General features: G+C 51.0%; 1 protein-coding gene across 1 annotated transcript; it reads left to right on the forward strand.

The window, feature by feature from the left end:
* Positions 1-1,513: 1,513 nt before the first annotated feature.
* On the forward strand, positions 1,514-12,267 carry znf296 (zinc finger protein 296). The gene is made up of 3 exons (XM_064302344.1): positions 1,514-2,110; positions 4,278-4,619; positions 9,130-12,267. Exons 1-3 carry the CDS (start codon positions 2,059-2,061, stop codon positions 10,761-10,763), a joined length of 2,028 nt encoding a protein of 675 aa, XP_064158414.1. The 5' UTR covers positions 1,514-2,058; the 3' UTR covers positions 10,764-12,267.
* The last annotated feature ends 2,503 nt before the right edge of the window (positions 12,268-14,770 follow it).

Genomic DNA, 14,770 nt, shown 5'->3' on the forward strand with positions numbered 1-14,770 from the left:
CACGTGAGGTGCGATGTGGGACGCACAGCGAAGTCCGTCCAGGTCCTTCAGGAGTGCATCTGGTCGGTCAGACAAGCGTCTGTACCCTCAGGGCAAAATGGTTTACTTTTGCTAAGTTTTTATCTTCCCAAAGTCACTGACGTGACGGAACCCCACTTGCGTTCTCTGGAATCACACTGGTAGTTGATTTGGGGCACCCGAACATTTGATTGGCTCATTTTTTTGGAGTTATACATATATTGTTTAAAGCGTATTAAATCGGATTCTCCATTTTCCTCTCAGAGGAGAGGGGTTCCTTCCCCAAGCTGGTGCCTAATGCTGGATCATGCAGTGAGTTTATTGCAGGGTCACAAGAGGAAGGGGACAGGCACTTCATTATGCCTCAGTTGACCAGACATGTTGATTGTGAACGTGATTCGGTGGAGGGTCAGTCCCGTGGTCAGGAAGCCAGAGGCCACAAACGTCCCCTGTATAAGTTGCATTGTTACATTAGCTAGCGTTATATTGAGTCAGCGGGTGAGTTTGCTTTAATCGCTGTCTCAGTTGCGCGTAACACACAAACAAGTTCACGATTGCTCAGATGAAGTGGTTGAAACTTGGTTTATTGGTACAGCAGATCTCCAGAGGTTGGATGGATTTGTCTCAGTATCAACTCGGTCAGGCTAACTACTAAGGTCATGAGCCTGTCAAGTGAAACTAGAACTTTAATGAACACAATGAACCTTGGTACATTGCTTAATCTGAAAGGGATCGTCATCTTTTATTAATTTTTTATTTGATCTCTAAGGTTGGTCCACTGAGAATTTGGTTCTCATAGGAAGTGACAAATTTACCAAGCAGTTAGATAATACTGCTTTTCATTTCCAACTTCCAATGTCTCTACAGTTAACTTTACATTCCTGCAGGTTGGATTCTGCCCATGTATCACCTGATTTAAAAATCTCTTCTTCATTGGAGTCTTGCAATCTGAGGCAACTACAACCTGACGAAGTCTTTTGTCCCCTTTCTGGTAGTCCTGTACTGATAAGACCTCAGAAATGTTGCTTGACCCTGTTGGTCCAATGAACCCACAACCTGAACCAGAGAATGGGCTCCTCTTATTGAATCTGGTTCATCCCAAGGGTTCTTCCTATAGTATTGGTAGTTTTGTCTTTGCCACTTTTGATTTGATTAGATTTGATCTGGAATGTACTGTATGTCTTTTTAGGTTTCGACTGTGTTTATTAGCCGTGTTTTTGTTGCTTACAACCAGGTGGCGCCAAATACCTTTTTGTTCATCGAAGCTAAATTTTAAAAAGCAAAACAATGCGGATTGAAACTCGGCATTGTTTATAAAAGTCACGCTGGTGGTAGAATACGATGACTGTGTACTTAATAATTTTATTTAGGCTAAATGTCGTAACCGATGTTATGAAGGCACATCTGCTGCTGGATACTGAATTATTAACAAATATAGCTAACTGCAAGGGAGTGTGGATATCAGTGAGCTGAAAAGTTTGGTTTCGAAATCGGCCGGACAGCAGAGCACCTGCTTGTGCGTCCTCAGTAGCTATACCCACTTCCTCCTTACCCACATCCTCTCAACAGAGAATATCAGAGGGTGTCGGGGCAGTGAAACGGCCTGCTCTCATTAGAACAGTAACTAACACAAATCAAAAACAGTTGAAACTAATAGTCTAACCATGGTACGCACATAATTGTGGAAACGAGCGTGCGTAAACGTAGGTGTAAGCGAATTACATTATTTACCTTTACTGGTAGAAGGCAGGGTCGGTGAAGTAGAAAGGGTTCGGAGGCGGGGTCATGGTCGGTGGAGCGGTGACGGGCGGTGCTTACTGCATGTTTCCCCAACCCCTCCTTCCAAACGTTGCAGGGCCAGTGGTCTGAACTTGATCGCAGGCTGAGACCTGGAGAGGTTTGCGCGACGACGGACGCGTAACGTAACTGGCCAGAGGAGTCATTTAGCAGCCTTTTGACCACTCACACGAAATAAGTTTGTTCATTCCTACAGAAGCCGGGGGGTTACGGAGTTTAAGCTTATCCTTGGCGAGAAGAGTTATGTCCCGACGTAAACTCGGTAGCCGACCGCAACACCTGAGCGCTATTCAAGGTAAGAAAGCGGTTGATCAGCAATACATATTTAAATTTAGAAAGCTACTGTAATTGTTACGTCTTCCCCACGCCAATTAGCTTACTGGGTCGCTCTTTTGACGAGATAACAAAAATCAAGTTAGCTAATCTGTTCTCAATTTCACTTTCGCCACCATCTGTCTTCGTTCCTTGCTTTGTGCATATAGGCTACACCTTGACATTGGAGTTGTACGGGCTATATCGTTATAGTATATGAACGGTTGTGTTAATGATCATCTACTCCCTTTTAACTAGGCAAAGTTAGCAAAACCGCCTTGAATTTATCGTGGTGTATAGCTAGTTCGATAAACAGAATACGTTTAGCTCTTCCACTCCTAGTTGGGTACAAGACGTGATAGCCTGCGCGACACAACTTCCTTATGGCATCTTGCCGGTATAACGAAGTTCTCCTTCGTTCTTGTGTTTTACTTTACACGTCTGGCAGCGAACGATTTACTTTTTCCCTGTCCTTTTGACAAGACAAGTGTGTTTGTTTGGAATGGGTCGTAGACCGCGTGGCCCCGACGCTCCACCGTGTGACAGGAGGGAGACGGGGGAGGTGATCAGTAGCCTATACCCCTCATTTTTAATCTCCATTTAGTGGTCCGTAACTTTGCCTTGCTGTCCTCAATGATACTTTCATGCATAGACTACTTGCAATTTTACACATTTCCATAGTGTCCATAGAACCGACAAAACTATCTGAATTATGTTTGACTTATCTTATCTTCCCTATTACGTGTATGCTTGCTTGATAGTAACCTAGTTAGAAATGTTTTGAAACAAGACTGTTTTTTTCCTCTCTCTCGAGTGGAGACTAGCGTGCTTTGCCTGACCACAACCCTGGTCGCTCGGTAAAGTGTGCGACCGCGCCTTGCTCGTCTGTAATGCGCAAACAGCATGCAAGATAAAAACAGGAAAGGTGACATTTTTGAATAACCACTGGTGAAATCTTTCCTCTTCGGTACTGTCTGTACCTGTTCCAGCGTTGACGACTTTGCTAGGGAAGGTGTAGTCTAGCTATCCAAGTTCCGACGTTGCCAAGTTTTCTGTACATAATCTACAACGTTTTATTGAGCTGAGAATGAAACAGAAACCGTTGAGGCGTAGACTTAAGTTTTAAGTGTACTCTATTTAAAATAATTGGAATTACATTTCACGACGTCCTGAACTCTTACTGTGGCGAGACCACAGAACTCTCCCTAGGATGCGGGGTGCCTTTTTGTGCTGCCACGACAACAGCACCCGCCGGGAGCTTCACCAAAGGTCTGGTCCTGTTATAACATCTGGAAAACTCACCTACTTAAAAAAACAATTAAAGGCGGTCATTCATTAAAAGCACAATTTGTCTGTGTATAATGCAGTTAATATCTGCAATCATTTCTGGAGGAAAGTAACAAGAAAAGAAAACAGATTTAAGTTATGGCTCTTTTTTGTATTGTCTGGCGTTCCCTTCCAGTTTATGAAGACATAATGGAAGCATTTATTTTTAATTCCTTTTTTTTTGTTTGGTAATGATTGCATATCATGTGTATAATGGGATGGTACTACATGCGGTTATGGTTTCTCTTCAAAGAAGCATGGTAGTGTGACATGAGTGTGTTGTTTCTGCTCATTGTGTGTGTATGTATGTATGTTTCTGCGGCATTCTCAGCAGGGTGCTTGTGAATATTATGATACCTATAGCTTGGCAATGTGCAAGCCATCAAGTCTTAGCAAGAGGATCTGACAGACTGAGAGAGGAAGTGGTATGTGCTTTCTGACCAGACAGAAGGCTTGTAGCTGGTGACTTGAAAGTGTGTCTCTGTGGAAGAGAGAAAAATTGGTGTGTGTGTGTCTGTGTTGGGAGGACGTTGGAATCAAAACTAGCACTTCAAATAAAGGCTTGTGGCCTCTAACTATAAATAGTGCCATCATACACTTTAGCCCTTGATTGTCATTTGCATTAACTGTGAACTAAGATGTTTGCAGCAGTTGTCTCTTTATAAAGACAATTTATTGAATGAAGGGGCCAATAATAAGCACAAAAAACAAGTTTATGTATGATTGCTGTCTGTTCCCATACAACCTAACTGTTCAGCCCTGAAATGTTTTTTTTCTGCCTGGCATTTTTCAGCATGTTTGTTTCTCCAATGTTCTCTTATCAGATGATCCAGAGCCCAGTGACATCACCAGCTCACCGGTACGGGAGAGGACGGGGGCGGTGCTGGAGGCTGGGGGTCGCGACCTTCTCACTTGCGGGCCGTGTGGGCAGGCCTTCCCGCTGGCGCACATCCTGGCCTTCATCCAGCACAAGCAGGGCGGCTGCGGGGTGGGGTGCGCCGTGCCCCGGGGCCACACCCCTCCCTCCCCGGCCGGTCGCACGCTGAGGCGGGGCCCGCCCGCCGCCCTTCGCTCGCGGCCAGACGCGGGGTTCGTGGAGCTGAGGAGGGTGACGGACAGGGGCTGGGGGGAGGAGCCCGGCTCGAAACTGGAGCCCCACCGAGCAGGTGAGCACAGGCCCTAATTAGCTTCTTCTTTTTTTTTTTTTATCTGTCCCCTTTCGCTTAACGAACTTCCCCCAGTCCGGCTCATTAGCCCCGCGCTGCTGTGATCAGGGCGACGCCGCGCGGTAAAGACATCGGCACTAATTGTGCGGAAAGGATGGGCAGAGCTGTTTTTCTATCCTTTTTTTTCCCTTAGTGGCCCTTGGGGGGGGGTTGTCACCACCCCCTCTCCCTGCGCACCTGAGCTCGTCTCCATCTCCTTGACTCTGTCTCTCAGGTGAAGTGTCCAGGTAAACACCGCACTCTCAGGCCATTCCGCCAGCCCTCCCCTGCTCTGTTTGTCAGTTAGAGGGCTCTCAGTTTCTACCCTGGGGAACAGCCACCCTAACATCCAGAGCCGTGCTCTGTTTGTGCTTGTGTATGTGTGTTAAAATGTTTTTAACCTGTGTATGCGTGTTGTTGTTTGTTCATGTGTGACTTAGGTGTGTATACACATGTGCGATTGTGTGTGTTTATGTGTGTTCTGTAGGTGTGTGTTTTCTCCATGTAGATAGGTGGACTGTTTTTGTGTAGGTGTTTGTATTTTGCATAATTTGCTTTTGTGATACGAATAATGCATCGTGTGTACTGTAGGTGTATGTGTATAATGCGTTGTGTGTAGGTGTATGTGTACAGCTCGGTTGTGTGTGGGTGTATCTGTACTGTGCAGTTGTGTGTAGGTGTAGGTACAGTGTGGTTGTGTGTAGGTGTAGGTACAGTGTGGTTGTGTGTAGATGTATGTACAGTGTGGTTGTGTGTAGGTCTATGTGTGCAGTGCGGTTGTGTGTAGGATGTAGTGTGTTGGTGTAGTGTATGTGTGCAGTGCGGTTGTGTGTAGGTATATGTAGTGACAGTTGTGTGTTGATGTGTAAGTGTGGTTTGTATATGTGTACAGTGCGGTTGTGTGTAGGTGTATGTGTACAGTGTGGTTGTGTGTAGATGTATGTACAGTGTGGTTGTGTGTAGGTGTATGTGTACAGTGCGGTTGTGTGTAGATGTATGTACAGTGTGGTTGTGTGTAGGTGTATGTGTACAGTGCAGTTGTGTGTAGGTGTATGTGTACAGTGCGCTTGTGTGTAGGTGTATGTACAGTGAGGTTGTGTGTAGGTGTATGTACAGTGAGGTTGTGTGTAGATGAATGTACAGTGCGCTTGTGTGTAGATGTGTATACAGTGTGGTTGTGTGTAGGTGTATGTGTACAGTGCGCTTGTGTGTAGGTGTATGTGTACAGTGCGCTTGTGTGTAGGTGTATGTGTACAGTGCGCTTGTGTGTAGGTGTATGTGTACAGTGCGCTTGTGTGTAGATGTGTATACAGTGTGGTTGTGTGTAGGTGTATGTGTACAGTGCGCTTATGTGTAGGTGAATGTACAGTGCGCTTGTGTGTATGTAAATATAAAATGCGCATGTGTGCATCTGTATCTCTCTGGCCCTCACATTCGCACCCCACTTAGACTCTACCCTGCTGTTTGTCTGGTGTCACTTCCTGTGCCGGCGCATACTGAACCTGAACCCCAAGCCCCGTTACACCGTCCCTCACTGCACTAGCTGCGGTCAGCTGCTGCTATCGCCGTCCTGTCACCACGTCCACACCACTCGGGTGCCAGGACGCGCTGTGCTTCCGTGGCGAGTTGTGAAGTAAACACTTTTTCTCGAAGGCCTGTGGCGTGGGGGTTGGGGTTGGGGTCGGGGTCGGGGGTGGGTGGTTAGGGCAGTACCCCCATGCCAGCTGAGGGCCAGGCAATGTTCATCCCCCTAAGCACTGCACGCACAGCATCTGCACACGTCATGATCACTCATCGTCCACGTGTGTGTTTTTGTACACGTACGCATGGGAGAGCGTACATATGCACACACATGCATGCACACACACACACACACAGACAAACACACACACACACACACACACACACAGACAAACACACACACACACACACACACACACAAACACACACACACAGACAAACACACACACACTCACACACACACACACACACACATACATGCACACACACACACACACACACACAGACAAACACACACACACACACACACACACACACACACACACACACACACACACAGACAAACACACACACACACACACACACACACATGCGTGCACACACACACGCACACAGACAAACACACACGCACACATGCGTGCACACACACACACACACACACACACATGCGTGCACACACACACACACATACACACACACACACATGCGTGCGCACACACACACACACATACTTCCTTCCTTTGTGTTGAGCAGTAAGCGCAGTGACATCCTCACCCCTCCATTTCTGCAACCCTCCCTCTGCTTGGCCGACTCTGCTTATGCTTTCATTTCATCTCTCTCAACAAGTGCCCGTTTTGTGTGTGTGTGTGTGTGTGTGTGTGTGTGTGTGTTAAGAGCTGAAGTTCTTTCTGACAAGTCTTTGAACTTGGAAGTTTGAAATGAAAATAGAAATTCCTGCACAGCTAAATAAATGACTCTCCTCAAGGTGCGTGGCCCTTCAGAAATGAGTGGCAGCATCTCCCACCCTTTTCGGCCGTTGGATTGTGAAGTAAGGAGGACGGCGCCCTCACGGGTGAACGCCTGTCCATCTGCTCCAGAGATGAGTGTGAGAGTGATGGTGAGCTCTGTGGTGTTCAGGAGCGAGTCAAAGTGAAAGAGCAGTTAGGTGTGTGTGTGTGTGTGTGTCCATGTGATAGAGTGAGTGACTGAGAGGGAGAGAACCCAAGAGAAACCAGAGTGCAAGGCACCGTTAGTCTCACCAGGTAGAGGAGTATCTGATTCTCTCTCCCTCTCCTATGCCACATTCCCTTTTGTTCTGTCTCTCCTCTCTCTCCTTTTCTCCTCTTTTTTCCTCTTTCGTTCCCAGCCGTGGAAGGGGAGAGCAATAATAGGGGGACTATTATTCTCCTCTTTTCTCTCTCTCTCTCTCTGTCTTTCTCCTCCTCCTCTCCTCCCTCTCTCCGGCTGCCCCGGTCCCGGGGGAGAGGAGGCTCTGCCTGCCGCTCGTTAGCACTCGCAGCCAATCTGCATTTTTAATTAGCGGTTATTGCCTCTGCTTAATATTCAAGTGCTACCCCAGGCCAAATGGGAATCCGTACAAAAAAAAGAGAGAGAGGGAGAAAGAAAGAGTGAAAGAAAACCCGTCTGGGTATTGTATTTCACACTAGGACAGAGACACAAAGCCCCCCCTAAGGGAGAGGGGAGGGGTGAGGAGGAGTGCGAGTCGGAGGGGTTTAAAAGAGATGTGGGGGGGGGGGGTTATCTGGTGATGTTTCTCAACCTGCTTTGCGATAGTAGTTAATGATGTTTTTTATTTATTTACATAAAATAATTTCAGCTTTTTTTTAATCTTGTCTACTTCCCCATCCTCCTGTCATCCCTCCATCCTTTAGGACATATTTTTCATCTCTTTTTTTTTCTCCAGGCAGAATTAAATATTCCCGCTTTTTAATCTCCCTGACCCCCTTCCCCACCAGAAAATACAGAGGGATTTTGACTTCAAGAGATGTGAAAGAAGCTTACGTTATTCCCTGCTTTGAACCCCTCCAAAAAAGAAAAAAAAGTATTTTTCCCCTCAATTTTTATCCGCGATTTCGATGTATGCGGGGAGAGCTCATTTGTCAAGGGGGCTGACTCAGGCCTGATTTGCATAGGCCCTTCGTTTTTTTCCGTTCCGCTAATTAGCAATTTGCAGCTTTAATTGGCGAGTGGCTCTCGGAAAGAGAGACAAAGCTAACAGCGATTAGAAATCTCTGCGAACGTATTTAAATACCCATCCACCTCCTCTCTCCGTTGTCTATCTCTCTTTACCCGCTGTACCCACTCTCACTCTCTTTGTTTTGTTTTGTTTTTTTGGGGGGGGAGGGGCATAACCACACCTGGCCACACCCCCACCCTAGCCCACCCCTAAGTCCAGGTATGTGATATAAAATGAGTCTGGATGTAAAGCGTTGATCATGTGCCTGCTCTTTCTTAAACGGTTCCTTCTCGTGTTTATCATGTCGTCCAGATTTGCTTCTTACAGGGAATCCTGCCGAAAAGAATGGATAAATGTGATATTCTCAGTGCTTCCTTCCACAGATCTCTCTACCGTTGTCTGTCTTTTTGACGGCATCTGCCTTTTAGAATTCACTTCTAATCCTGACCCCTCCCAGGCGATGCCACCCATGAACCACAGGCTGCATGATTTATTTTTAAACTACATTTTATTTGACTATGGATTAGACAGCTTGTGTCTTCTGTTTTACTTTCAGTCAGCATGACAGTGAAGCCCATTTTTTCTGTAACTTAATAATGTGAGTGAATGTATTCCTTATTCTGTATATATGCCCAGTGATTTAACAGTCCCATCTTTCTCCCCCCAATCCCCTTCTTATCCTTCTTTCTGTGCTTTATCCTCTCATCTCTCCCTCTTTCTCTTTCCCCTGTCCTTCCTGCCCCTCTGTGTCAGTGGCGGAGGAGCCCACCTGCTTTACCTGCCAGGTGTGTGAGGACGTGTTCCCCAGTGCCTGGTCCCTCCTGCAGCACGCCCAGCACACTCACGCCCTCAGCCTGTACCAGGAGGAGGGTGGGGAGGAGGAGTCGCCCGGCCCCGCCGCCACCCTGGACCCCAGCCGCCTGAGCCGCACGCTGGCCTCCGCGTTCGGCCCGGCCTCCCTCCGGCTGGCCCGCCCCCGAGGCCCCGCCCCGTCCTCCGCCGACCCCGCCCTCTCCCAGGACGCGCAGGCCTTCAACTTCTCCGTGCGCCTGCGGGAGCTGGCCGACGTGAGCGGCGGGGGCGTGGTCCCGTCCCCCTCCCACTCCCCGCCGGCCGCCGCCCCCTTCCCGCAGGCCCCGCCCCAGCAGACGCTGTTCGCCTGCGAGCTGTGCGGCCAGGGCTTCCGCTCCCTGCGCAGCCTGTCGGCCCACCGGCGGACCCACGCCGGCGAGCGGCCGTACCGCTGCGGCCTGTGCGACAGCGCCTTCGCCCAGAGCGGCGAGCTGGCCCGCCACATGAGGACACACCGCCGCAGCGGGGCCTGGGCGGGGCCGGCCGAGGAGGGCCCCGAGGAGGGCGGGGAGCTCATCCTGAAGGCCCGGCTGTCCCAGGAGACGGCGGCAGAGGGCCCCCTGGGCGAGCGGGTGGAGGGCGGGGCAGGCAAGCTGGACTTCTCCAAGCGAGCGCCGGGGGGCGGGCTCATCCTGCTGTCCGCCCAGGGCCTGGGGCCCAGCGAAGCCCTGGGGGGGCGGGCTCTGCTGCGCCTCTTCCAGCCGCAGGGCGAGGGGGAGGGGCCAGCGGAGCCCCAGCAGCCCTCCCCCTGCGGCAGCCCCTCGGACGGCTCGCTGGACAGCGGGGAGACGGGGGCGAGCGGCGAGAGCGGCATCGCCAGCGGCGACTGCACCCCGAAGCGGCCGGAGCGGGAGAGCGAGCGGGACGGCGAGAGGGAGTGGGAGGCCCCGCCCGGGGAGGCCCTCCAGGACTGGCAGCGCGACGGAGAGCCCAAGCGAGGAGGAGGAGGAGGAGGAGGCGTAGCTGGGAGGAAGAAGAGGGAGGAGGCCTGCGAGTACTGCGGCAAGCGCTTCCGTAACAGCAGCAACCTGACGGTGCACCGGCGCAGCCACACCGGGGAGCGGCCGTACCGCTGCGGTCTCTGCAGCTATGCCTGCGCCCAGAGCAGCAAGCTCACCCGCCACATGAAGACGCACGGCGCCCGCGGCTCCCGGCCCGCCTACCTCTGCCAGCTGTGCCACGTGCCCTTCACCGTGTACGCCACCCTGGAGAAGCACCTGAAGAAGGCCCACGGCCTCAGCCACGCCGACGCCACCGGCCCCGGCCAGGCCGACGCCCAGGCCGCCGACGACGCCCAGGCCAACGGGCCGCAGGCCGAGGGCGAGGGCGAGGGCCGCGTCGACCCGTTCGCCGAGCCCGGCGCCGCCGCTCAGTCCCAACGGAGCGCCGACGAGCCCGCGGAGGGCGCCGCCGGACCCGCGGAGGCCGCCGTCGAGCCTGACGCCGAGGCCGGCCCGGAGGGGGGCGGGGAGTTCGCCCCTCCCGCCGCCGCCGCCGCCGAGGCTGCCGCCGAAATGAGCGTGGCCTCCGCGTGACGCGCGGGAGCGCAGGCCAAACTGAACACAGCGCCCCTGCTGGACACGAGCGCCGCAGCCTCACTGCCACCAAAAGCAATACCAATACTGATATAGCAGCCCCAGTGCACCGCGCCGCCTCTCAGACTCTCTCCCGAAAAATAAAAGCACTTCACTTTGGAGGCATGGCCGCTGTCGGCTGCTACATTACACAATATTAACCCTTAGCAGTGCAGCCCCGGACGCCCGCGGCCGGGCTGCCCCTGTGCGTGCCAGCACGCGGTCCCGCCCGCTGGGGGACAGAGCCGCGCGGGCGTGTCAGGGAAGCCTCGTCCACCGACCGGGGAACCGGCAGCACGGACGCTCGTCCGCTGAGAGCGGAGTGGGCGGAGTTTGGGCGGGCCGAAGGATGACCCTCTGTCACCCTTGTTTTGGTCAGGAACGCGACCTCTCGCCTGCTGGTTTCCCATTGTCAGCCATCTTGAGATTATCACATTGCTGGAGAAAAGGCACGATTGGCCATTTTCTGGAGGAGGGAGGGTTCTCCAGCTGAGGGAAGCCACTTATCCAGGGTCGCTTCAAAACGGCAAACCCCCGACCTCCGTAACTGTTATTCTGTGTGGTTCTTAAATAAATATAAGTACTCTGGACAGGAGTGAAAACCAGGATTGAATGTGACAGAAAAAGACTGAACTGTGGTGCGGAATCTGCGAGATTCGTTTGGTTGTCCGGTGACCCGGGGGAAAGGCTCGGCACAATCACATCCCTTGTCCTTTAAGTGGGAGGTTTACACGTACCGCCGCTCCCTCTGGGGACAGAAAAGGCACATTCCTAATATTAATGTTGTGTTTGTGTTGCATTTAGATTTTTTCCCTCGCGACTTCTGAAGTCAGTGCCTACTGAGCTCTTCATTGCCTTCTATGCATTGGGGAAAAAAAATACTGTATGTACTATCTGCTGAAACAAAAAAAAAAAAACGGGTGTTGTTTTTTATATCATTTATAGAGTTTTATAAATAGATATATGTGCTTAACTGCTTGATCATTTATGCATGATTTGCCAACAGGAATATTATGTTAGAATTATTTGTACTTATTTATGGACGCTGCATGAGAGTACTTAATACTGAATCTGGCTGTGATGGCTTGGAGGGGTGGGGGGGCGGGGGTGGGGGGGTAAACTGGTTGGGAAGTTGTAACCTGTGAACTTGCTAGCCCAACTGGCTGAGCGCTTGTCTGTCTGTCTGTCTGTCTGTCTGTCTGTCACTGTGCACATGCAGGGAAACTTTTGTGTGTTTTTTTTTATTTTTTATTACTGTAATATGATGCTTATCATTTGTATGCTGATGACGGGACTGCTTAGTTTTGGTCAATAAGAAAATACCGGTGGGAGAACTAAAGCAAGAAAGATGCAAATGAATAAATGTGACAGGTTTAAGGATCAAACGATTTATATTTCTTCAGGGATCAGTTCATTATGGGTCATAGATGGTAAATGACAAATAAAGTTAGTCGGTGGTGGTAGAGCTGGCGGTGCTTGTGAATCAGTCCTCTCTCTCTGTTTCTGTCTTTGTCCCAGAAGCTCTCGTGTGTTCTGTCCTCCTCATTGTATGGCGCTGGCCTGGAGGAGCGGGGCTCCCCCCTCTCGTGTTGTTAAGGATACCAGGAGGATTAAAGAGGAGCCCAGAGGAGGGGAGGCTCGCGGAGGCGAGGGTGGCAGCGCCGCGTCACGCAGGGCTGGAATGAGGAGGCGCGTCCCAGCTTGCTTTTAAGCTTGTTCCGAAAGGACATTAGCATCGGTAGTCATGCGTGTTTACTCGCGGGCTGCAATTATCCCTGAGTTATTCATTTTTAATGTCTCTACCCTGTCAGAGGAATTCTCTTTTCAGAACTCAGAGCCCCCCCCCCCACCCCCCATCCCATGACCCTATTTGGTCTTCTTCCACAGAGAGTATGGGCATTGTGGACCTCTTGTGCCATCTTTGTGTGTGTGTGTGTGCGCGTGTGTGTCGATGACTGTGAACATGTGACGGTCAGGAGTAACTGAATGGGCATTGGTAAATTTAAAGGTGTGTGTGCTTGTGTGTGTGTGTGTGTGCATGTATGTGTGTGTGCGTGCGTGCATGTGCTTGTGTGTGTGTGCATGTATGTATGTGTGTGTGCGTGCGTGCATGTGTGTGCTTGTGTGTGTGTGTGCATGTATGTATGTGTGTGTGTGTGTATATGTATGTGTGTGCATGCGTGCATGTGCATGTGTGTGCTTGTGTGTGTGTGCATGTTGTATGTGCTGTGTGTGTGATATGTTGTGTGCATGCGTGCATGTCATGGGGCTTTGGTGTGTGCATGTATGTGTGTGTGTGTGTGCATGTATGTGTGTGTGTGTGTATGTGTATGTTTGTGGGCGGGGGTGCAGAAGCGGGGCAGGAAGGAGGAGGGGGGCTGTGCATAATTGGGGACTCTATTGTAGGGGAATACAAAACCCTGCGCCAGCATCTCTGGACTGGCCCCGCCCCCTCTAATGAGTTTGCAGCTCTGTGATCCTGATAGCTCGTTAACAGCAGGCTCGTTTAATGAGCTTTCAACAAGGTGGGGGTGAGAAGACCATATGTAATCTACCCCCCTACCCCCTACCCCCCCTCCCCATGACACAATCCCTCATTATCATGATGTTAGAGGAATTGAACAATTTTTTTTTTGGTCCTACTATCTATTTATGAGAACTAACTAAATTTAGAGTCTTTGGTTTCAATGTAGACATGCTGAACTCAGAAGAATTTAGACAGGTAAAGCTGAGCTATCGAGGACAGGTAACCCTCCCAATATCTCAGGCTGCATGCAACGCCATTTGGTGTCCGCGCACAGTGCAATTATGTGAGGTAACACGATATTGAATGCTATAGCCTTGGGCAGGTGGATACGGTCCCTGGTGCCCTTTGTCTCTCCCTCTCAGTTTCCACACCTCTGTGGCACTTCCCGGGCCAGTGGCATTCATGCGGCGGACCAATAACAGCCCTGCCCTTATCACAGAATGCCTCCTCCCCCCAGTGTGACATCATCTGCTGACCCCTGATCGCTGAGCGGCGCTCGCTGTGGAGATATAACAGCCGTGTCGCGCCTGCACACAGACCTTTTTGTTCGACCGGGCCGCGGGCGAAATGGTTGGAAGTGTCTTGCAGTTCGCAGAGGGCCGACGTCAAAAAGCCGCTTCTTCTCCGCCGCGCCGCTTTCGGGAAAATAACCTCACGGCAACGACCGAAGCCGCGCCGCGGCGTCTGCTCCTCCCTCCCCCGCTCCCATGAGATAAAGTGAGAGGGATGGAATGATGTGTTGGGCAATGAAAGCGAGGTGGAGACCCCCCCTCCCCCCCCCACCCAACACCCCACCCTCACGCCTCCAGGAGCCCTGCAGTGAAATCTGAACCCCAGAATCCGCACCCCCTCATTTTCTGTGTGCATCATTCAAGAGACGAGATTCCTTAAAGGACTGTGAACTCACCTTTCCTGTTGCGAACACAAACGGCAGCCACTGACCCTACCTGTGTATAGCTCTTCACTTAATGGCACTGAGACACAATGCAAATGGCCAGCATAGATACGTATATCACCCAATTGAATAATGCTATCATTACAGTATTGTATATCAGAATTGCTCTAAATGGGCAGAGCTTTGGAATGGAGTAGGAAGAGGTGATATGAGAATCATTGCATATGTGACTCTTTTGTTTCCTTGCCTAACCAATGGCGGAGAGTGATGGACATACCCCACCCTCCCTCTGACAATGGCTTTTTTTTGTGACCGTGTCAGCAGCAGCAAACATTGGTGCAGTTATCCTCACCGTTCTCGCCCGGTGGCTGAGCCAGCTCGAAGACGTGATTGGCCACCGCGCTCGAGCGTTTAACCGCTCAGCAGACGCCCAGCGTGGTCCCCACGGGGGAGATCTGGAGCGAAGCGAAGCCCTCTCCTCCGCCCTCTCTCAGAGGGGGACTGAGATGCTGAGGAGCTCATCTCTAGAGGTCTGAAAGCACGGCC

This window comes from Anguilla rostrata, chromosome 12, assembly GCF_018555375.3.
Source record: "Anguilla rostrata isolate EN2019 chromosome 12, ASM1855537v3, whole genome shotgun sequence".
NCBI lineage: Eukaryota > Metazoa > Chordata > Actinopteri > Anguilliformes > Anguillidae > Anguilla > Anguilla rostrata.

Excerpts from the sequence above, each read along its gene's own strand:
- znf296 (XM_064302344.1), top strand. The coding sequence starts at position 2,059 with ATGTCCCGACGTAAACTCGGTAGCCGACCGCAACACCTGAGCGCTATT. Across the intron at positions 2,111-4,277 it reads ACACCTGAGCGCTATTCAAG|ATGATCCAGAGCCCAGTGAC; the intron begins GTAAGAAAGCGG and ends TTCTCTTATCAG. Across the intron at positions 4,620-9,129 it reads ACTGGAGCCCCACCGAGCAG|TGGCGGAGGAGCCCACCTGC; the intron begins GTGAGCACAGGC and ends CCTCTGTGTCAG.